Below are 23,945 nucleotides of genomic sequence, written 5' to 3'. Positions count from 1 at the left end.
GTGTAACTGTAGACCCATCTTTCCTGTTTTCAAAATTCCATCCATCCATCTTCATCTGTTTATCCGGGGTCGGGTCGCGGGGGCAGCAGTTTTCAAAACTGACCTTTTCAAATATTTTGTAAGGATTACATAATAAATGATGCATAAACTAAATGCAAAGGCAATAGCATCTATGTGAATCCTTTAATGTAGATTATTAGTTTGTGTCTGGAACCCTCCTTTGCTCCTTGGTTGTTGTTTTTTTTTTGTGATTGCAGGCAATATTTTTATCTAGCATTCTTTTTGTTCTGTATTAAATGTTGTGTAAAAAAAACACACAAAAAAACACTTAAATAATCCTGGATTCGCGAAAAAACGTCTGCTCCTGAACGCCTCATGATCACGTGCGTGCAGAGCAGTCAAAATAAAACGTCACCGCTCCGCCCCTTCAAACTGACAGCCTCGTAGCCAATCAGAGTAAATCCTACTACGTAGCGTACGTGCATCACGGCTACGTGCCAGGCTGCACGGTACGTGCAGTGGAAGTGCAGCGTCGCCAGTGTTCCCTTGTGTTGTCGTTTAATCTTAACCTGCCCATGTGTGTTACCTCGTGTCTGAAACTCTTTCGCACGGGAGGAGTGAGTGTGACGCAGCTTTAGTGTGGTTTGCGGTAAGAGGAAACTCAGCCGGAATATGTGCTGTGCAGGGCCCCTCGCTTTGGACTTGTGAGCAAGCTGCTAGCTACTTTTAGCTGTTTAAGCTCAGCTGGGATTAAGCGTAACGCAAGATTTTAACCTGCCCAAATACGGTTAGTATAATAACTAGTTAAATAGCGAGCTAACTGGTGGCCTTGCTGTGCTGTTGTTTGCCAGAGGAAACACTCCATTTGGAAAGCAATCCCACTAGCAAACGGTTCACCTTACTGGTGAATTAGGAAAGAGCTTGGTGCACCTGGTGACCTTCCTTGACACCTGGGTGTGTGTCTGTTTACTTCACTCCCAGACTTCTGTGAACGGACAATACTTCCATCTGACATATGACCCAACATGTCAGCTCCGTAACAGCAGTACCGAGCAGGGCTCCCGTTCAGCACTTTTAATTGGACATGTAATTGAGTTTATGGTTGTGTGTTCACTCATAAGAATGACTCGCCGCCCAGTGGGGAACTTGGTGTGTCTTGGGAATCGAGCCTTCAGCCTGCTGTATGGAAACTCCCTTCGCCCCCTCCACACTTCAATATGCAACACCTCATCTCAGCCAAAAAGTGGATTCAATCCGGGAAAAGTAGCAGTGGTTACAAAGACTACGCGATATGAGTTTGAACAGCAGCGGTATCGCTATGCAGGGCTTTCTGAAGAGGACTTGAAACACCTGGTAAGACCAGACATGCCTGTGACCTCCCAGGAAAAACAAACGCTGATATTTTACCAGGTTTATTTGTGTCTGTCTTGCAGCTTGCTATGAAGGGGTCGAGCTACAGCGGCCTGCTGGAAAGACACAACATCCACACTAACAATGTGGAACATATTGTGAGGAGTCTGCGGTAAGATGTGGCCCTTCACAGCCACGTTTCTAAGAAGCAGACAAGGAAGGATTCCTTTTTTCACAGCCGGGACTCCATTTGTAAAAGGCTGTTTTAACAATCTGTGTTTGCAGGAAAGAAGGCATTGAGGTACGAGTCGTGAAGCGAGGAGAATATGATGAAGAGGTAGTGCGGTGGGCAGATGCCATCATCTCTGCTGGAGGTAGAAATTTATTAGTTATTTGGGTGTATTTGTACTTCAGCCTCCTGCCTGTGACATTGATTCATTACAAATGAAGTGAAGGTACTACATGCCATTAATTCCAGGAAAGTCACCGTTTGTAAATGTTGGATTTTATGGTCATTACTATTTGTTTGAATAAATGAAAACTGAATAAAATAATCTTCCTTAAACACCAACTTTCGTGTCCAGCACAGGCATGACGTACAGAATGGGCAGGACTTTAACTTATTCAGCTCAGGGGCCAAAAAGTCACATGAACAGAGGCTTTCAGACAACAGACGCAAATACACAATACAAGTTCTTTAACTGCAGTTTGTTTTGTTAGGTGATGGGACAATGCTACTTGTTGCCAGTAAGGTTTTAAGCAAGGACAAACCAGTTGTTGGAGTAAACACAGACCCTGAGAGGTAAAACACTGAACAGCATTTTTTGGGAAGGGCTTGGATTGTTAAATGTTTGTCAAACAATAATACCTGATACCTGCTCTTTGCAAAGAAAAACTTCAGAGGAAGTTGGTTCATAAGCATAATGTCACGTCATAACTCCACATTGTTACTATTTAACGTTCCTCTAATATTCAGCTGAGTTCATTACATTTCTCTCTTTCAACTAAAGGTCAGAAGGTCATCTGTGCCTGCCTGTGCGGTACACTCGTGCCTTCCCAGAGGCACTGGAGAAACTCTGCCGTGGTGAGTTCAGGTGCGTATTAAACCACGAATAATCTGAGTGCTGTGACTTCCTTCAGGTGAACATCCTGCCCTGTCCTCCTGTGTGTTTTCCATCTCTTACCTTCCAGCATCTTTTTCCAGCTCATTAGTGAAAACCTACAAGTTAGTCACTTTGTAAGGTACTGCTAGTGGTTGACTAATACGGGTTTTTCAATGGCCAATATATAATGCCCATTTTGAAAACAAAGAAAAGTCGTATGATTCCATTATTCCATACAGAGTGCAACGAGTGTTGCTTTAGATGGAAGTTAATCAATGAAATAGAAACACACATTGGGTTCTGCTGTAGATTTTAGAACCTGACTGGTGTTTAAGGGAGAGCGGGGTACAGTTTGTCAGAAGTGATGTCATTCAGCTGCATTAATCTCTACAGTATAATAATATCTATTTAATGCTGGTAGCCCATAATGCTGTAGAAAAGACGACGGTGACTGAGGAACTTTAGGGGTCCAAACTTTATCACCAGCTTCCAAAAACTCACAAGGGGGAGCACTAGACGTGTCCAGACATTTCTTGTTCAGCGGCCTCGTGAGTGCAGGTGATTAACCAGCTGACCCTGGGGCAGTTTCTGTCATTAGCTTACAGTTCAAGCCCCGTTTAAACCCGTATTATCTGGAGAAAGTCACACGGTGAGAGACAGGAGAGCCTAAATCCAGTTTTTTTTAACTGCTAGCGGAGGTCACTGTGTCTGAATGTGCTGTTTGAAGCTGAAGTGTAAGTTACAGAGTTTAGTAAAACTCAGCAGTTAGAATTGATTGGTGATTGTCAGGTCAAAGGATGTCTTAAGCTGATGAAACACGGGGCAACTTTTTGAGCAATGTTGCTGGGCAATATTGTTAGTGGCAAGTCCGACTATGTTTTGAACGGATAGTGGCGGGGCGCGTGGTGGGGGAAGGGGATTACGGTAGTAATCTTTACTCATTACCATTGACGGCAACGTTGCCCTGCACAATTGCTCTAAACATTGCTCTGTGTATCATCAGCTTTACTTTTGAGGTTAATACCCGTATACATTTGTGACATCTTTGTTCCATAAAACTGTTTCAGCAGTTTTTCGACCAAACGTAAACCTAACACCGACTTACTGAGTCTGTGCTCACATTTATATTGCTAATATCTTAAAAATGAATATCTTTCACCATATTTGCAGAAGTGAAGGAAACTCTTAAGTGTGGATTAAACATGATATTGTGGCATTAATATTATGCCTGAATAGCTTCAAACGTCTTGAACAACATAGAGAGGCAAATCAACTACATAAAGAGGAGAGGACCTGCATCCTTCATGTGTTTTTGGTGAAGTAGCCATTGAGCCAGATTGTTGAGGCGCCTGAATCAGCCACAAAGAAAACAACACTCCTCTCTGCTGAAGTGATCTCGGCTCATGCAGTTAATTGGGTTATTGAATTAAGGCATTTGTGCAACCCCAGTATTGTTGCATTGTGGGAAATGTAGGATCCAGCGTTTCTGAAGCCTGACCCATACAGAGGACTAAAAGTCAGGATGGCTGTCTTTGCTACTTGATTCTGACTAAATCAGTGGAGATCCCCTTATATAAACCATAAGTTTGTTGTACATTTACAGCCTCTCCGGTACAATAAAAGTGCTACAGGTGTTAATAAACTTTATTGGTTTGTTGAAAGAAAGATATAAGATGCAACATTTCTTTCCTCAGAATATAACTACAATATTTAAAGGACGAGCCGCTGGTTCAGTTTAGGCCCAGGGGTGCTCTGTACGGCAGATCTTGTCCTCTCACCTCTCTGTGCGTGTTCAGGTGGCTGTGGCGTCAGAGGATCCGTCTGCACTTAGAGGGCACAGGAATCAATCCCACCCCCGTGGACCTGCACGAGCAGCAGCTTAGCCTGGAGCAGCACAGCCAAGCTCACCGCATCACCACCATGGACAGCCGGCGGAGTACGACTCCAACACCTGTCATGTGTACCTGTCCCTGTCTGTCTGCCTGTCCTGTCTGCCCCACTGTTGTTTGTCCATTAGGGTTAGATTGGCTATAATGGGTTTTTTGACCTCTAATCAGGAACTTGATTATTATTTATTTTCTCGCTGTTCTTCTACTAATTCAGTGCCATTTCTCAGGGACAGGAAGACTACATGAGAGCTTCTCCAAGCCTAGTCTCCTCCCGATCAGAAGCCTGAATGAAATCTTCATCGGAGAATCTTTGTCCTCCAGGTACCTCTGTCATCCAAACTCTGTCCACGCGCGCATGTTTTAACCCTCATTAATCCCCAGACCTTTCACCAGCACCGTACTCATCTCTCCAGCACTCATCAGGGGAATCTCTGTCCACCACAGGGTGAAGTTAAAATCCTTCAAACCCCATGTTAACCTCTTGCTCCATAGGGCTTCCTACTATGAGATCTCTGTGGACGACGGCCCATGGGAAAAGCAGAAGAGCTCAGGACTCAGCATTTGCACAGGAACAGGATCCAAAGCATGGTACATTTAACTATACTCAACTTTGTTTTACATTTAATGTTTCTCTAGTGCCTAATCCTCATCCACCATGTATTTAAGGGAGTTACAGTCAAAGTTTTATTTTTTATATTTTCACAAAGTTTCAAATTGCAGATCTAATAATGAAACAAATAAATACTATATGAAGGTGCATCCCAGAGACATACAAAACCAGAAAGGTTTCTGTTTGTCTCCCCCTGCTTCCACTCTTTATGCTAAGCTAAACTCTGGCTGTAGCTTCATGCTTAAACAGACATGACAGTGGTATCGATTCTTCTCATGTAACTCTAAAAAAAACAGTGTGTAAGTGTATTTTCCAAAATGTCCCAAACTATTCCTTTAATTCAGTATATCTTTTTTTGTAAGAAACACTCATGCCCTATAGGTTTTTAACAGGCCTGTGAAAACTTAGCCGTAAAAGAGCATTATGTAACATGTCCAAAGTATTAACTGCTCACAATCATTGTAATTAGGCATTTTTTGGTGAGAATGTATCAGAAACCTACAGAGCAAACGTATGGAGAGTGGAGATGTGAATTATGCCGCAGGATAAGTTTATGAATGGTACTGTATGATTAGTCGTGAAATCGGGTCCCCATTGAAATCTTTCCATCCAACTGCTGTGAAAGGGTGGGAGTATGACCTTATTGGCGCTCTTCGCTTTTGTATCAGACATTCTCCAGCTGGTGGCAAAAGAGAAGCAAACTTTTTTGTCTGGTTACTACAGCATAGTATAGATGTTTCTGGAACAAGCTTTATCTGTCAATAGATGGGTAGGTGTGTAATTAAGATGTCAAAACATATAGCAAGATATGATTTATTAATATTTATGATGGTTTTATTGCAGAACTTTAGAACAACCACAATCTCATTAATCACATTAGCTTGATTTCCAGGTAACATCAGTGCTCCAAAATAATCATGTTAAATAAAATGCAAAGAGCACAATAAACTAAAATGGTGGTGAGGTGGGTACAATCCCCTGCAGTAAACAGTTTTTACATCCCAGCTGGTATGAAGCAGTAATATTTGTGATGAAAGTCAGAGAGAGCTGTCAGTTTGTTACATAGCTGAAATGATTATTAAATCATAGTGACTCCCAGTATGCACCAGTGCCCAATCACTACAGTACATAGTTATGACATCCCATGGGTTAAATCCTGTATTAATCCACTTTTCTGCTCCTAATGTTTTTTTTTCTTTCTTGGTGTCTGCAGGTCCTATAACATCAACAAACTTGTTGAACAAGCTGTGGAGGACATTCTAAAAATCGGTATGTGTGTGCACTTTTCGATGGAAGTCTAAAGTGAAACTTTTTTTCCCCACCTGACTTCACTGACAAACAATGTGTCTTTTCTCAGGAAAGTCCCAAACGGGTCTTGATATCCCACTTAATCCTGACTTTATTGAAAAGGGTGAGTTGATAGTCGTGTTTTTATTGTCAACTAGCATTTTTGGGCCCTTTGTTTTATGTGACGGTGCTATCTCTGTGTGTTCAGTTACTGATGAGTACAACGAGTCTCTGGTGTTCAGTCCAGACGACAGGCGTTTGTTCTACAGCATCAGGGAGCCCATCGTCAACAGAGTCTTCTCCAGCAGTCGGCAGAGAGGCTTCGCCAGCAAGTCAGTGAGCGTTCCTCAACCTCAGAACCCAGGCTAAGTGAGAGTTCACACTGGAGAAGCTGTAAAAATGTATCTTTTGAATGTTGTGATGCCTCTGCTGCTTCAGGGTGTGTGTCCGCTCACGGTGTTGGGATGCCTGCATGGTGGTCGACGGTGGGACTTCATTTGAGTTCAATGACGGTGCCATCGCTACAATCAGCATGAGTGAGGAGGACGAGCTCCGCACAGTCCTTCTTGAAAACTGAGATGAGTCCAGAGCACAGGACATTTGACTGGTTTCCCTCCAACCAACAGTGTTAAAAGGGAAGTACCAGTTTTTAGCTTTTAGCCTGTGTTGAATATTTTTATACCTGGGAAGGGGGGAAATATTATTGTTACTTTTAAATGTGTGCATTGTGCCTTTTTTAAAATTAGTTTCATTTTCTTTTTGCTTTTTAATCTCCATCCCACTGGTTATAACAAGTTATAATCCACCAGGTTAAAAAGGCTACTATCCATTTTGTAGATATTATGTCAAGCAACATGTTAAGTATGTTACTATTGACTGTCTTCTAAGCAGCCCTCATTCTCTCAACATCCAAATCAATATAAAGCATATGACAATATCAATCTTACAATTTAATGGCACCTTGAACAAAGTACAGATCTACATAGACACCATTACAACACATTTTCAATACATGCCTCCACCCTTGCCTGGGGGTCTGTATTAAGACTTCCCTACCCTGTCTGTGGCATTCAGCCCCAAACCCATTGGTTCATACGGAAGACGTACATCTTTGAAAACCGCTCACAAATATACCATTTTATTTTATTTTTCAAAGGCTCAGTGGTTTCCTAAAACAGCTACTTATGGTAGTTTTTAACAGGCATTACTCAAACAGGAGAAAACAGTGCATTTGTTAGGGACTGTTTTCAGCGCTGGGTGAATCCACATGTGGTGCTGTAGTGAGTGTTTGGGGCAGCAGGACGGTGTGTGTGTGGGACGGAGTCAGAAAAATCATGGTGATGAAGGAGCATGTCACACTGTGCAGCAGGGAGGCTCGCTGATGTGTGTTAAAAGTTAGTGGACAACAATTCCGGAGACATCCGGCTATGAGACACACAGGACTTGTTAGTAGATACATTCAGTGTTGTTTTGAGTCTGCACATGGGATTTGTTGACAATAGTAAAAATATCACCAGGCTTATATTTTCAATTGTGAAATTTGCGCTGAAAGTATATAGAGGTGTCTGTATAGTGAACTGACAGCACAGCAGCTGTTTTTTTTTTTTTTTTTTTTTTTTTTTTTTTTTTTTTTACAGCTTGTTTTGTTCACTAAAGATATTTTTGGAACATAGCTTATATTTTTTTGTAGCTGATTGGGTGCTAAAAATGAAGTTTGAGAGAAAAGAATTAAGGGCACTAAAAACTCCATGCCTAAAGAGGCATTTTGTTCCATGTTTTAAGTGTCAAGTGTCTTGTACCTCTCACAAGACAGGAACAATTGGCTTTAAATGTGCTACTGAAAGAGCAGCATGTACCAGAGGTGGACATGTCTAATATTTTCACAACAAAAAACAGTTCAAACTGTGTCTGTGATATGAAGTGATACAAATTATTTTAAACCGGTAAGGCCACTTGGCATTTAAGTCTTTAACAGTGCTGTTTGGTGATGCTGAAATGATAGAGAACATGTTTGACCAAGATGGTGTAGTTGTAATGATTTTAATTATAATAAGAATCTAGTAGGTCTCTTATATGAGCTTGTAATTCCACTTGATCAGTAAAACAGTATTGGTGCACCTTGTAACACCTCCCTGCCCTGGACTCTGAACCAGGTGTTCTTTTTTGAGGAGTGGTCTACAAAACGACCAGGAAATTGTAATATGCAGCCTGCCAAAGGCATAGTGTCACTATGTAAGGATGTTTTGTGTTTCAATCAGATAAAGTGATATTACAAGGAAATGGTGTTTGTGTGCTTATTTAAACTCTGTATGAACCCATTTTAATGTACTCCAAAGAAGGTTAGTCAGGGGCAACTGGACTTGGTTGAAGATACTGGAAGACGTTTCGTCCCTCATCCAAAGGACTTCTTCAGTTCTGACTGACTGGCAGGGAAACTCAGCTATTTAACCTCAGTGGGGTCGTTGGCCCGGGTCATCGATACCGCTGGTTCGTTAGTGTTCCTGGCTGTGGGAACGACAGTTGTTAGGACTACCCGAGGCCAAGACTGAACGACCATCGTTGGCATCTTCACCTGAGGCTGCATCCAAACTACTCCGTAAAATAAAGTTTACAAAGGGAGAATTAAAACTGTTAGCCTCCTGAATGTAGCACGGGAGTGTGGCGGCAGTAAACAGACTGGGAGTCGTCGCAAAGTAAACGGCGACATGCGCAGTACAAGTGTAGGCAGATAAGTGTTATTTGAACGGTACAGAATATTTTAATAAAAATACCATGTCAAAAACTCTGTCAGAAGCATCGTGCTTTTGCTTTTCATGACTTCTAAGACCCAATCAGAGAGCCGACCGTGAGCAGCCGCGTCATCGTTTCTGAAGTCCTCCGTTTTGGCCCGTCTTCACTAAAACACCCTCCGGAGTTTTGAAACGCAAAACGGGGCCGGCAGCGTTTCCAAACTTCTCTGTTGTAGGTCTTCGTTTTCGGCGTTGTAGTCTGAATTGGAGGTGCAAACGTAGCAACAGGTCTCCGTTTTAATTCCAAAACGCAGTAGTGTGGCTGGAGCCTGAGGCCAAGAGGTCACTTTTGTTCCGTTTCCTGGGGAGTAATGAAAGCATTGTTGGGGATAAGTGGTGGCGTAGACCCCCTCCCATGTTCAGCGACGGCTTCTCAACCCTGGTGTAGATGCTTCCTTGAAACCTCTATAAAACAATCCATCTTCTCTGTCTAAAATGTGCACCTGGTGGTCCTCAAACGAGTGTCCTCTGTCCTTCAGATGTAAGTAGACTGCAGAGTCTTGACCTGAGGAGTTGGCCCTTCTGTGTTGAGCCATGCGTTTGTGTAGTGGTTGTTTAGTCTCCCCAATATACAGGTCTGTGCATTCCTCACTGCATTGGACCGCATACACTAGATTGTTTGGGTGTGCGGTCTTTAACAGGCCACCCCACAGAGGTTAAATAGCTGAGTTTCCCTGCTGTGTCTTGGATGAGGGACGACATGGTCTTGTTCAGGTTTGAGACATCTCTGCCTCTTAGACACTGTTAAAAGTTTCCATTGGAACACTTTCTTTGGTGGAAAGTAGTAGCTAACGTTACTAATCTTGACCGTGAGATGTGTTTGTTCTACACAATTGCTCGCACACTGATTCTGTAAACTGATGTTGAATCAATTTTATTTATTTTTAAATTATAGTCCAGTCACCTCCATTGGTCTGTGGTGGAAACAGAGATGGATTTATTAAAACCAATGAGTGAGACTGCAGACGCCCATTCTAGTATTGCATCAGATATAAAACCAATGTTAAAAATTCAAATAAATGTTAAATATTGTGATATCCAGCTGGTCATACCTGGCTGTTATTGCTACAGATAATATTCTATATTTACTATATGATATTCAACAATGAATGAACCTTTTCCATAAAAGACACATGACAATAAGAAATACACAGGGTTAACTAAATATGACTTAACGTGTGAAGAAATGATGGCTGAATTTCAGTTAGCTGCTTCAGTTTCAGGTTCCTGGTGTTGTACACATGTCATGGCTCACTGGGACACTTGATTAGAACAGAGCCATCATTACTGTTATTAGTAACACCTGTGATTTTTCTACTATGCCATGTCCAAATGCCAGCTGGGAAAAAGACCTGTACTACGTAAGTTTAACATACCCAAGATATTTCTTTTATCTGCCTTCACTAACTAACAACCAGAATAAAGATAAGCGGTCACACAACGCTAATTATCAACTTGGTAAATCAACCCAGTGTTTCCCAATCCAGCCATGAGTGCATTCACATGAAAGAGGCGGTGTTTGCAGCAGATGACCAATCGCAGAGCGGCAGATTTTACTCATGAAGCAAACTAATATTAGACAAATATGAAGAAGTTAATAATCCTGACTAAAAGCAACACAGCTGCCACATGCAGGAAGGACAGCTGACAACGACATTGTAGACCGCGTGAATGAGGATGTTAACAGGCTTGTAATATCACTGCCCCATCATTACGGCACGAGCAGATCTGACTATAATTACATTTTTGTGTTCCATTAAATGAATGTATCGTACTGAATAATAAATAGATTCCTTTATTTAATGTACTCAAAACTTTTTTAAAACATTGCTCTGAAAGAACTTCATAAAGCAACAAAATGAAGAAATCCATTCATGCCATAAAAAGTGCTCAAAAAGACACAGACATGCTCCAAGCAGGTTAGCCATTCAGCATAAAGCGGAGGTCGAGCAGGAACATGGGGGAGGCAGGAAGCCTCCACAGCTCCAGAGCCAGAAACACCTGCAGGAGACCGAAGGAGAGAGGAGAGGGACGAGGAAGAAGAAGTGGAGTTAGTATCATGCAATAACGGGATAAGACTACATACAGATGGAGAAGAGGAGAGAGTAGCCCAGTCCATCATGGGAAGCCCCCCTGCAGTCTAGGCCTATAGCAGCATAACTAAGGGATGGTTCAGGACTCACCTGAGCCAGCTGTAACTGCACTGTGTGCACAATTATTAGGTGAATTGTATTCCTCAGGATTTATTTTATGGATGAACAAACACAACTAAGGGAACGTGAGTTTTGTCTTGCTCAGGATATGTGTGCAGATCAAATTACTTGTTTATTCTCAGTTTTGAAGTGTAACAACACACCTTCCATATATGTAGTCAATTTCTTGATCTGTTCACGACCAGCAGGCTCACAGCAACCACGCTGTTCGAAGAGGTGTATTCTCTTCCCTGTGGGCCCACAAGTTTTCATTAGGATTCAAGTAAGGTAAGGAAGAGGGGCAGGTCATTATTTGAGGCCCTTGCTGGCTAGCCAAGCAGTGGAGTACTTGGAAGCATGTGATGGAGCATAAAGCATGGCCTTGAAAACTGAAGGCTTCTACATTTGAGGAACAACATACAATCATCAACAGAGCATAAAATACAGCATGAGATCTACAACTGACAATACAAGAAAGTATGTGAAAGTATCTTCCAGAAACTGGCAGCAGGTTTGGGAGTTTACTTCAGTACATCTTCAACCCGAAAAGGTCCAACTATCTCATCCTTAATGATAGCAGCCCATAACAGTACCCCTCCTCCACCTTGCTGGCGCCTGAGTCGAAGTGGTGCCCTGTGTCCATCAGTGATCCAGCCTTGGGCCCATTCATCTGGTCCATCAAGAGCCACTCTCATTTCATCTGTCCATAAAACCTTTGAAAAATCTCTCCTCAGGTATTTCTTTGCCCAATCTTGACGCTTCAACTTGGGAATCTTCTTCAGTGGTGGTCGACCCAAACTGGAACCTGGTTCCACAGGAGAGGAGCTTGATAGCTGAACGCTCTGGCTCCTAGTCTACTTTTGGAGACTCTAGGAACCACAAGTAACCCTGCATTCTGGGAGCGCAGTGCTCTGGTGGGGTAGTAAGGTACTATGAGCTCTTTAAGATAAGATGGTGCCTGACCATTAAGAGCTTTGTATGTGAGAAGAAGTGCTCACTAACAGATTTGTGAACAGTATTTGAGAGAAATAGGCCTTTGTGGACATAGAGAAACACTTAGATCTTTGAGCTCAGCTCATGAGGAATGGGGGCAAAAACAAAAGTGTTGTGTTTATAATTTTGTTCAGTGAATGATCTCCTTTCCTGGTTCTTGTCAGTACACACACCACAACATTCCGGATCAACAGAAGAGTCTTTAGTGGCTTATTCAGGCAGTTTAATAAGGAACCTAGCAGCCTAGCAGTAACAAATGCATGGACTAGTTTTTCCACATCATTTTGAAACAGGATATTCCAGATTTTTGCAATGTTACATCGGTGAAAAAAGGCGGTCCTTGAAGTTTGTTTTATGTGAGAGTTAAACGACATGTCCTGATCAAAGATAAGTCAGATTCCTCACGGTGGTGCTGGAGGCCAGGGCGATGCATCCAGAGTAACTATACACAGCTAAAAAAGAAACGTCCTCTCATTGCAATTGCAATTTGTTGCCCTGGCAACATCGGCAGACCTCATGCCTCTTTGCAGCATGCCTAAGGCACGTTGACGCAGATGAGCAGGGACCCTGCACATCTTTCTTTTGGTGTTTTTCAGAGTCAGTAGAAAGGTCTCTTTAGTGTTTAGTTTTTATAACTTTGACCTTAATTGCCTACAGTCTGAACGCTGTTAGTGTCTTAACCATTCCACAGGTGCATGTTTGATTGTTTGTGGTTCTTTGAACAAGCATGGAAGACATTATTTACACCCTTTACAATAAAGATCTGTAAAGTCATGTTTTTTTTTTTTTACAGAATTATCTTTAAAATACAGAGTCCTGAAAAATGGACATTTCTTTTTTTTTTCTTTAGATGATGGGTCTCGGAGGTGTTTGGGGCCAAGTTTAATATCATGGAAAACATGGATGACCTGCAAATTTGTTGGTTATTTTACATCCTGTACACACGCTTGGAGTTTAGTTAACTGATTGGTTTCATATGGCTTGATAGATATAAATGAGTCATTTGCATAACAATGTTTATGGAATATTTCCTGATAATAATGCCTAAAGGAAGCATAAATAAGGTGAATATGATTGGTCCAAGCACAGAACTTTGTAGAACTATACCTCTGGCGTGCATAGAGGATTCATCGTTAACATGTACAAACTGATCGTTGAGATAAATAGACAAAAGTAAAGGATATGCACACGACACATACCTCTAATTAATCCCATGAATTTGTTGAATGTGAGAATGGATTCAAAGAGTAAACAAGAGTTTCCTCAGCAGGTGGAGGCGCTGTTGTGCTTTTTTGTACACAGTCAGCGTGTTGTGCAAAGGACAGGCAGGTGTCCATCTCTGTTCCCAGGACTCAACCTGCTCCACCAGCTGACCCTGGATATTGAGAGGTTGGAAGACATGGGAAGATGTTTTGACTCTGCCTCTTTTGTGTTATATTGAGCTCAAGTGAGTGTTCAGTAAATGTTTGGTCCAGGTTGACGGCCTGTCAGTATTGGGACAGGGCATCCTTGCCAGTCAGGTGTGCCACCAGGGCCATGTCATCTGCGTACTTAGAAAGAGCCATTCCTCCACTGCTGCAGGAGATGTTAGTATAAGCAGAGAAGACACAGCCCTGGGGGAGTCCGGTGTTTAAAACCAACTTGCTGGATTTCAAACCATTTAAAAACAACTTTCACACTCAACTCTGAACATTTTGTCTCAGTCTGACAAATAAAATAGCTTCTACTCAATGCAAGGAAACAAGCTGACACAATGGTTTGGGTATTCAGTGGTTTACTTGAAAAAAGGGAAGATGAACAATTCACAAGTTAAAATTCATTTCAAGTTCAGTCTGTATGGCATTTGAGTTGTAATCTAGAGCAGTGAGCACATCTACCTGACCCCTGTACACAGACATAATGAGCTTAAAAGCAGCCACTGTCAGGCTGGGGAGGAGTCACGCTAATGAATGATGAGCAGTTATTACAGTAGCACACAGCGAGGCCATGTGTAAGCCTGCATATAAACATAGTGTCTGTTCAGCAACAACGCGGTTCAACGGGAATTCTCCAACTAGTCTGGAGATCCAAAACACATAATTTTACATTAAAACTTCCTTGCTGATTTTAACTGTTCTCATTATTAGAGCTGAGAACAGGATGTTTCTGCCATCAGTATTAAAATGTATCTGATTAACATTTCATTGAGCCTTTTCAACCATGTTTCCCTTACAAGATATTTTAAATTAACACATTAGAACAAAACGGATTAAAAAAACAAAATCCACTAAAAGTGTGTTAACACATTCCAACAAGAACTGGATTCAACATCCAAATGTGACTTCCTACATAAAATATTACATTTCTCTACAAGCTTGCATGTTCAGCACTTCACAGCTTGGTCCAGCATGTGACCTTGAGTATGTAAAGGCCAGCAAACACTAAAAGCCTGTTCTATTAGCAGCAAGAAACACTGAAACATGGCTCCATCACTGCACAACAGGCTGCACTCCCCGTTATGCGTGTTGGAATACCCCAGGGATAAAACAATCAACAGAAACAAACTGCTTAAAACACGAGGCGCAGGGGTTACAGTTTGAACCTCAGATGACACTTCCTGTTCCACATGGCGCGGTTGCTGCAGGAGCCGGTGAGCCTGCTGGCTGGCGTAGGCCGAGCGATGCTGGAGAACGGCCTGGAATTGAGGCCGACGTAAGGCAACTCCTTCTTCAGAGAAGGCAGATGGCCGTCCTGTACAAGGCCGAACACATCCAGCAGGCCCAGCATGGGGAACGTCTTACCGAGGTCGCTGCAAATACAGACACTAGTTTGAGCATACAAGCCTAAAAACCAGTCGCACAAGGGTAAGAGAAGCAGGGGCAGCAGCGGGGTAAGTTACGTGAGAGCAGCGAGGTGGATGTGGTAACAGCGACTCAGGGACAGATGCCGCAGATGCTTCAGCTGTTTGAGGACGGGGAAGCTGTCGGCCATCAGCAGAGTGCTGTCACTGTAACACAGAGGAACCACAGGTGAATAGTGTTCTGTACTGATTTGTTTTGGCCATGAAATATGTGCGTTTCCATCAGCTTGTTTGGAGCGAATAAACCAGGCTACGGCAAGCGTAGTTACATCAGTAGGTGACGTTACACATGGCTGTAATAAACAAGACGTATGGGTTCCAAACCAGAAACAAAACCAGTCGCTGTTGGAAAAAAAAAAAAAAAAAGGGGAGAGAGGTCCTCAGAAATGCGTTTCAAGCAGGCAAGTTGCTGCTAGCCAAGACTCTGCACGTTACGGGAATAGCTGGTGTTTTGCATGCCTGCTGAGAATTACATGCACCTCCAGATAATGCTTTTAAACGCTATAATATACTTTCATAACAATTGATGAACCCCACAACGATACACTCAGATTTTATGAACATTTCGAATATTTTATTACACTCAGAAGCAGCATTCATTGAGAGTCAGCATAAATATGCTGTGATAACCCCATTTGAACAGTGTGCAGAGCAAAGGATCTGAAAAGGACCTTTAAGAGGTGAATGCATAATTTGGCAGAACAGAGGCTACCTGCCAAGACTTGCATCCACCTCTCTTCTCAGCACAAATGAACGTTACCAGCTGTGGAGGTGCAGAAAATTCTCAGCAGGCGTGCAGAGTTCTGCACAACTGGACAAAACGCTGACAGCAGAAACAGCTGATCAGTCGTGAGTTACAAGCTAATTCACTCCATTCACTATGGATGGTGTCCAACGGCAACACACGTGTATATGGTGAGTCTCCATAGTCAAAGACTGGCAATATTGTAGCAGCATTAATACATTTATAAAATGTTACGCCACACAAGACATTCTCTGTATTGAGTCTGTCCTCCAGGATATGCGAACATGAACATACGGACACACACGGATGTAGCTTACAGGTCCAAACTGTTCACGAGGAATAAAATCTTACCTTAAATCTAGAGTTTCAATATGGGGGCATCGCGTCACCAACACCTTCACATCTGTAAAAAGACAAAATACTGGCATCTCAGATCTTTGTGTCTGCAACAAAAGTGAACAGGAAGTTTCATCCAACAGCAGCAGATGGATCTGGTGACACACTCCCTGCCGAAATGCAACCAATCAGTGTGAAACCTTATAAAGAACGTTTGATGCGACAGGTTTCCTCTGGCCGTTTGTGTTGTACAGGAACCGCGGGTGTCGGCTTCTCGACTGCACGGTGGCAGCTAGGCCCTTCTGAGCATTCTGACGGACTCAAGCCATTGACGCATGAATGCACTTCTTACGCAGAGAACGTCAGTCGAGTAGGTGGTCCTGAGCAATCTGAGCTCAATGCTCCTGGGTGCACTCACAGCTGTCCACTTATGATGGGATCACCCAAGACACCAGGGCTGAATGGTTTAAAAAAATAAAAACAAAAAACAAACAACTGACAAAAGCGATATGATTCGTGATATTTTAGGGAATGATTAAGCAATAGCTCATAACAGGCCGTGGTATACGCTTATTAGACCACAGTTAAGGGGCGTCGTTTGGATCGACGTGAAGCAAAGTATGGCAAAAAGAAAGCAGGCTAACAGACACTACTGACTTTATTTCAGACATTTCTTCTCTCTAGATATATGCGCACGTTGCCGTTTGTTTTGCAGCCACTTAAAAACAAACAAACTGTCCACTGCCAGTAGAGGGACTTTGGTAACTTGGATTTATATGATAATATGCTTGCTACTGTGTGCCGGCGGCCAGCACAGTGTTACATAACACTTTAATATTATACCTACCAGAAAGGGCGGAATTGCGTCTCTCCTTGAGCAATAGTCTTTTGAACAGGCTATTTAAACTTAAACTTTGCTGCAATATCGCAGACATCTGGGGCAAGTAGTGGACTGCTGTGTGTGTTTTCATGTGTGAGAGGGGGAGTGTTGAATCACGTAATAGGTCTCTCTCCCTCTCTCTAAAAATCAGATCACATTTTAACACACGGTGTAAATGGGGCGTGAGACCCCCCCCCGGAAGCTCAGATTATAACTAATTATAACTTTGAAGACATTTAAAATGATTATGGATGTTTTGTTTTTGCAAGATCTGTACCAAACAAAGATGTTCTCTTAGGATGTGTATGCCAGGACATCTCTGCAGCACCACAACACAGCTGGTGTAAACAGGGACAAACACACAGAGCAGAGAGGCAGGCGTCGTGTTCCTAGTCCACAGCCAAGATCCACATTATTGGACCCAAGTATCAGCTAAAATTCCATCGTTTGAACAATAATGATCATTTAATTTTCTTGCTCATCTGCCAATAATATATCAGCCACCAAATATATCGTGCATCCCTTACTTGTAAACACTCAAAATCCTGCCTGTTCAAAGTCCACATCTGGAGCATGGAACTCTGGTTTCCACAGACATTCCTCACTTTGTTATTCATGTGCCGTGCTCTAAAACTATAAACACGTGAGTTTACACGTGCACAGGAAATGGAAAGACTAACCTGGTCGATATAGATCGAGACATTGCTCAGGTGGTACAGAGCTACACAAACCGGTAGAAAAGGCTTCTAGCATGAAGAGAAAGTAGAGTGTTTGGAATAATTACTCATGGAAAGATCGGAAGCAACTTTGTGTGAAGTAAAAATGTTACTTACCGTCTAATGTGAGGTTCTCTCTGTAACCACTGAGGTTGAGGTGCGTAACACTGGAGCTCAGATTATCAACAACACTCTTCACATGATTATTGTTGAAGTCACACCATGATATGTTCAACTGCTTTAATCTGCACAGGGGAAAAAAGCACAACAGCATCAGTAAATGACAGACGGAGGATGAATAGAACCAGCTGTTATTTGGATAACAGGGTTTGGCAGACGGAGCTGACCTGGAGCAGGATTTGAGCATGTCAGACAAAGCAGGAGCAGAGAAGCCGGAGCAGCCACTTAGGTTGAGCTGCAGCAGGTTTGGGTTCTTGGACAGGGAGCTGAGAGAGAGAGACAAAAACAATCCATCATCCAGCTGAATCAGTTACCGAGAGAAGACCAGAGAGGCCCACACCTAAGAGAGTAACCCTGCAATAATGATGAGAAACGTGTTGCTTCCATTTGAACTGCCATTTTTCCACCTAATAAATGTATTGCAACAGCTTTGGAGGTGTTTGAAAGCATTTTTGCAACTTCAATAAAAAGGAAAACTTAAATATCACATTAGCATTCTCACTGCCCAGTACTTTGTTGAAGCACCTTTGGCAGATATTACAGCCTTGGATCTTCTTGGTTTTGGATGTGACAGCTTTGCACACCTGGAGTTGGGGATTTTGTACCTGGATGGGGAGCCATATTTGGGTCTTGATTGCACTCACAACCAGGCTCTGACAGGGCCACTCAAGGACACTGACATAGTTCGGTCATTGTCTTGCTGGAAGGTGAACCTTATGTACTTTTCTTCGTTCAGCTTTCCCATCAAACCTGGCTAGAAACACACACGCGCACACCCCCCCCCCCCCCGGCATCCTGACTCTGGCTAAATCTACATCTGTCCACTGTAGAGACTCTATCCACCACCTGGACGAGGTACTAGTATACCTGAGTGCATTAGTATCATATTCTAAACATTAAATAAAGAGTAATGTTCAGTTAAAAGTATACTGTTAGTAGCCTATAACAATATTACTATATTCATAATAATAAGCGGAGAAGAGCTCACACACACCGTTTGTTTTTTTTAAATCGCACACTTTTTGTAGTTGTAATCTCACATGACGACATCGCGACTGCGATAAGATTAATCGTGCAGCCCTACTCCAGACATGACGATTAGAACTGAGGCCAAACAGTTCAATCTTTGTTTCTTCAGACAAGAGAAGCTTGTTTCTCAGTCTGAGTCTGCTTTAGGTTGTTTAGGCTTTCATGCACGGTTCAGTGAAGAGAGGCCTCCATCCAGCCACTCTGCCGTGAAGCCCAGATCGGTTCAGTGTTGCAGTGATGGTTGTCCTTCTGGACGTTTCTCCACACAGGATCTGACGCTCAGCCAGAGTGACGATTAGGTTTGTGGTCACCTCTCTTGCCAAGGCCCTTCTGCCCCAACTGCGCAGTTTAACCAGGTGGCCGACTCTAGGAAAACTCCTGGATGTTCCAAACTCCATGTACGGATGATGGAAGCCACTGAGCTACTGGAAACCGTCACTGCAGCAGAATTGTCTGTAGCCTGCAGTTCCTTCCACCTCATGGCTCGGTCTTTTGCTTCCGATGTGCATTGTCGGCTGTGAGACCTTGGCTGAGTTCAGCGCCAACAAAACATTTTTCCTTCAACAGAAACGATGGTTCCCTGAACACCCTGCTGTGGACGCAAGCGCACTGAATTTTCCTGCCTTTTTAACACCGTTGTGTTTACAAAACTGTCACAGCTGATTGGGTAACACCCGAGACACGCCCACCAAACATACCTCGAAGCCCGTTGCAAGGAAACATGTCGTTCAATCCGAAAATGTCGCAAACTGGTGCAAAACATTTTGAGATTGAACTCGCCCCTCAAAGACATATGTGCCTTTCCAAAGCATGTCCAACCAATCGGATTTCATGAAAATGAACACATCGTTCAACTCCTCTCCAGTACGCTTTCAGCCACCTTGCCTTCGTCAGGGTGAAGCCCTGCCGTCAAGCTGTAGAAACAGCTCAAAGGTGATCGAGAAACGGGAGTGACCCGAGCTAGATTTCAAGACATCAACAAGGATTCCAAGGGGACAGAATCAGCAACATGTGCACACCTTTGATGAAACAAAGGTTTGCTCATTCAGTGGAGAGGAGTAGAGTGGAATAGAGTGTAAAAACTTACCTGATGATGATGTCAGAGAGCTGCAGACCCTCCAGGCTCAGATACTCCAAGAGCCTGCAGTGACAGATGATGCTCTCCAGAGCTGAGGTGGGGATGATCGAGCTGGACAGATCCATCTCAACGATCTGCAGTGGCCTAACAACAGAAAGGACAAAAAATTTTAAAAAATTTGTTTGTTTTTTTAAAAAGCACAATTCCATCAGGTGTCTTTTTAAAGTCACTTCAGATGTTTCCTACTTTCAGAAGGACTGAAATGTTCCATTTGGGAAGAAAGCATATAATAGCCGCCTCCATTAGCTCTGTAAATGCCACAATGATGAAACCAAAGTTAATATTTTTAGATACAAGCAAAACTAAACTAGTAAATGACTTTAGGTCCAAATCTGTGGTTACAGTGCTAGTTGAGCCAAACTTGAGCTGGTGTGTGGTGGCAGCAGCTCTCAGTGTTTCAGTTAAACTCTGGGTTAGGCTCTAATTCCTTAAAACAGCTGGTCACTGTAGTTTTAGCAAATATTACTCAATGTAATGTAACTGGGGGGAGAAAGTGCATTTGCAGTGTGTGTTCCTGGTAATGAAGGAGGTGTCGTGCTGTGCAGCAGTAAGGCTCACTGACATGTTAATAGTTTCTAAACTATGGAGCTCTGAGGAGGAAGGAGAGATCAGGCTGTGTCACACACTCCTGTTAGTAGGAGACAGTGTTGGTTTGGGTCCTCACAGGGGATTTGTTGACAAGACAAGATAGAATATAGAATATCCCTAGAGTTATTTTTAAACACCCAAATGGAGCAAGGCAGATACAAAGCCTTCCACGGCCTGAGTTGTACAGACCAGACTAAGACATGGACAGCGCGCCGTCAGCTGCTGGACTCACCCTGTTCCTGTGAAGTGCAGCTCTTCCACAAAGGAGCGAGGGCAGCGCAGCCTGCGGATTCCGGTCTTCAGCACCTGCTGCAGAGCTGGACCCATGTGGGTCAAACCTTCCAGATCCACGCTGTGCCACAGAGACTCATCAAACCTGCAACAGTCACAAGCAGGGAGGGCTACTTTAATGCCCAAGTCCGTCTGCAGTAAACAGCCTGCACAGACTAAACCTCCCTTTGACCTTGTCACATTATCTATGTAGCATTCACTGCCCTGGGAACATGTGTAGAATTGTAGAAGCTACTTAAGAGTCAGTTTCAGCTTCAATCTGACTTTGAATGTTGAATACGAGGATGCACCGCTGCACGACACATTTCCTTTTACCCTGACGTTTAAGAAATCAGATTACAGACCTCCGGTTACCGAAGCAGTGTTCATTTTTTTGACAACTTTTTGATTAAATCTACTGTCACTATGATTAAATCTACTGACAGCTCGAGCCCAAAAGGTTAGGAAGGGACGTCACTGTCACAATCTAGTGGTTTGAGACTCACGCTAAGCGATGCCAGCGTTTGCAAACAGTTGACATCCTGAGGAGGTCCTGCAGAGACAGGTAGAAGAGGATCTTGAGTAGCAGCTCGTCAGGTAGGTGGTCCCATGAAATGTCAGCTGAGGGAAATAACGGAAGAAGAGCAAAGGTTATAGCGACACACAACCTCTGCAGCTGCTAAGAGGAGGTCAGAAAGCAGATTCCTACCTGAGGTGGAGTCTTTTTTCCTCCTGGATCTCCTGGCGAGGACAAACTGGCTGCTGTCGTTCTCTTTCCCCTTGCTGGTGAGCCGCTGGTGCTTGTGGCTTGGAGACCACTGCTGGATGAGCTCTGTTGGAGTGCACTCAGTGTCCAGGCCCTCACTAAGACAGTCCCTGGACTTGCGTTTCATGACCCTCTTGGGCTGAGACAACATGGAGCCCTGGAGACTCAGGCAGGGCAGATCCTGCAGTGGCATGCTGGGTGGAAGGAGAAACGAACCAAACACATTTATATTCGATATATTAGAACGGTTATATAACCCTTCCCCCCTTTCCTTTTATAGCAACATCTCAGAGAAAGATTCGTTCGCGACCAGCTTCCTCCAGAAGAGAACCCCTCTCTGCCCGCCATATTGCTCCAGCGCCGTGACCGCGCAAACTAACTGCAAAAGGAAACGCGAATACTTTGTCACTTCCATTTCAAGAGATATATGTGTGCCTTTTTATTTTCACTCATATTAGCTGGTTTACCGTTTTCTAAACCAGGAAGAAAGCACAGGGAGACGTGCACGGAGGCCTGGCTGAGATGAAAGCGCGGCATCAATCATTAGCTTCAGTTTTAACGTTATATTAAAGCTGCTCGGACACACTCAAACCATGACCAACCGTACAGCCTTTAACTCACTTAAAAGCTTCTTTGAGAGATTGATGCGATTTTTTTTATTTGTAACCCAACAGAAGTAACAAACCAGGTAACTTTACTTTGGCTCATTTCCACATGGACGGTAATTTACGTTTGAGATGAACTGACAGTGTCGCTCGAAATGTTTTCTGTTAAAGTATAAAAACACGTAACCATACCTGTCTGTTGGCATCTCCGGTTCAGCTCAGAATAACGTTATAGAACCGACTGCTCATGAAGCGGCTGACTATTTCCCCTGCAGACCTGATCTGGATCACTGATCGGGACTCTTTAAACTCACCGCCAGCAGCACGGCGCCCTGTATCACCACGTCATGACGTATCTTCGCCATACGTTTTACGTGGCCCATGTGGCATTCCAGTCTTGCTCGTTTTTCCGCCTTTTTTTAAAATAAATGCTAAGAGGAGCGTCGGTAGTTTCTCCATTACGTGAATCGGAAAACAACAGAAGATGCCATCTCAGTAGGGTTAAACTTAAACTGTTAATGAGCACAAAGGCACGTGGTTCAAGAGAAACAATAAAAAACGCATAAATTCAAACTTCTGTAGACAGACATTTAAACGCCAACTCATCCTCAGCAGATCATCACTACTACTCTGAAAGCCCCTTTAAGTTTAGGCAATTTGTGATTTAGTGATATACAAAAAAAATTTCCTTCTTAAATTTATTGTGCAATTTTAATACACACTTCTCAGAGGGCTCAAGTTCTTGTGTCATCAGGAAATAACTGCTTGTTATGTTTTGTTTGCTGATTCAGGGTAAGACATTTTGAAATATTTGGGGCAACCTGGTTGCTCTCATTTTCTCCCTCTGTGACCCTCATTTCCATATTCATGAAATGCCTGGAGAAACTGCTTCTGAATACCATGCTTACCGCCGTTAGACAGGGCCAAACAAAGGACAGAGGACGTTGTGACATGCCTCCTCCACTCCCTCTATACCTCCCTTACACCTGGAATCACCAGAATCCTCTTTGTGGACTTCAGCCCCACTTTCAACACAATCCAACACCACCAAATGATCAATACACTCCTACATCTCATCATCCTTCCACTCCTCATCCACTTTTGGTCCAGCTCAGCAACAGGCGGGCTGTAAGAATTGACACAGTAAGATCACCAAACCCCCCCAGGGCTGTCTTCAGTCCCTTTCTTTACACCCTCTATTCACACATTTCAGCATCAGCCCTGCACATACTTCAAATTCTCAGATGATGCTTTCATACTTGGAGAAGCAGCGTTCAGTTTTTATGCTCCATATATCTGTAACAAACTCCCAGAAAACTGCAGGTCTGCTGAAACTGTTCTTTTAAATCAAAAATGAAGACTTTTCATTTTACCACTGCCTTCAATTAAATGAAATTTAAGGTTGTAGATTGATAACTTACACTGCACTGTAACTTTTTATATTTCCCTGTTGGTTTTATGTAAAACACTTTGAATTACCTTGTTGAAATGTGCTATACAAATAAACTTACCTTGTCCTGCCCTACTCATAGACAACTAGTGCCTATTCCATTTTTCACTTCACATAAGGGTGCCCAGCTGAATGTCTAACCAAAAGAACTGTGCTTACAGATGAGTGGATACATATGTGAGCATGTTTA

The 23,945-nt window shown here is 43.1% G+C and overlaps 2 protein-coding genes across 6 annotated transcripts; one reads left to right on the top strand and one right to left on the bottom strand.

Annotated features, from left to right (window-relative positions):
- The first annotated feature begins 493 nt into the window (after positions 1-493).
- Positions 494-8,519, top strand: nadk2 (NAD kinase 2, mitochondrial). 5 transcript variants are annotated; one of them, XM_038733698.1, is made up of 13 exons: positions 494-787; positions 1,122-1,353; positions 1,434-1,522; positions 1,636-1,724; positions 2,071-2,152; positions 2,361-2,444; positions 4,250-4,413; positions 4,570-4,663; positions 4,787-4,930; positions 6,166-6,221; positions 6,310-6,363; positions 6,448-6,571; positions 6,678-8,519. In XM_038733698.1, the coding sequence occupies exons 2-13, from the start codon at positions 1,123-1,125 to the stop codon at positions 6,814-6,816; spliced, it is 1,350 nt and encodes a 449-aa protein (XP_038589626.1). In that variant the 5' UTR covers positions 494-787; position 1,122; the 3' UTR covers positions 6,817-8,519. The 5 variants fall into 5 exon arrangements, with proteins under 5 accessions (XP_038589626.1, XP_038589624.1, XP_038589625.1 ...); XM_038733696.1 differs by having other exon boundaries at positions 495-1,353; XM_038733697.1 differs by having other exon boundaries at positions 496-1,353; positions 4,250-4,389.
- A 5,451-nt stretch (positions 8,520-13,970) lies between these two features.
- skp2 (S-phase kinase-associated protein 2, E3 ubiquitin protein ligase) lies at positions 13,971-22,641 on the bottom strand. Its single transcript, XM_038733695.1, has 10 exons — positions 22,498-22,641; positions 21,644-21,894; positions 21,441-21,555; positions 20,897-21,040; positions 20,026-20,160; positions 18,077-18,175; positions 17,847-17,974; positions 16,149-16,200; positions 15,092-15,199; positions 13,971-15,001 (listed from the first exon to the last, which is right to left on the bottom strand). The coding sequence occupies exons 1-10, from the start codon at positions 22,509-22,511 to the stop codon at positions 14,782-14,784; spliced, it is 1,266 nt and encodes a 421-aa protein (XP_038589623.1). The 5' UTR covers positions 22,512-22,641; the 3' UTR covers positions 13,971-14,781.
- Positions 22,642-23,945: the final 1,304 nt, after the last annotated feature.

Source organism: Micropterus salmoides, unplaced genomic scaffold (genome assembly GCF_014851395.1).
Source record: "Micropterus salmoides isolate LMB-PRFRI ecotype aquatic unplaced genomic scaffold, ASM1485139v1 Ms_hic_scaffold_20, whole genome shotgun sequence".
NCBI lineage: Eukaryota > Metazoa > Chordata > Actinopteri > Centrarchiformes > Centrarchidae > Micropterus > Micropterus salmoides.
The sequence above is the reverse complement of the archived record's forward strand: the minus strand, read 5'-3'. Positions and strand labels throughout refer to the sequence as shown.

Coding starts and splice junctions, on each gene's coding strand:
- nadk2 (XM_038733696.1), top strand. CDS start 1,099: ATGGTTGTGTGTTCACTCATAAGAATGACTCGCCGCCCAGTGGGGAAC. Junction 1,354..1,433: donor AAGAGGACTTGAAACACCTG/GTAAGACCAGAC, acceptor TCTGTCTTGCAG/CTTGCTATGAAGGGGTCGAG. Junction 6,364..6,447: donor TCCTGACTTTATTGAAAAGG/GTGAGTTGATAG, acceptor CTGTGTGTTCAG/TTACTGATGAGTACAACGAG.
- skp2 (XM_038733695.1), bottom strand. Junction 20,161..20,896: donor CTGCACTTCACAGGAACAGG/GTGAGTCCAGCA, acceptor TTCTGTTGTTAG/GCCACTGCAGATCGTTGAGA. Junction 17,975..18,076: donor ATGCTCAAATCCTGCTCCAG/GTCAGCTCCGTC, acceptor TCCCCTGTGCAG/ATTAAAGCAGTTGAACATAT.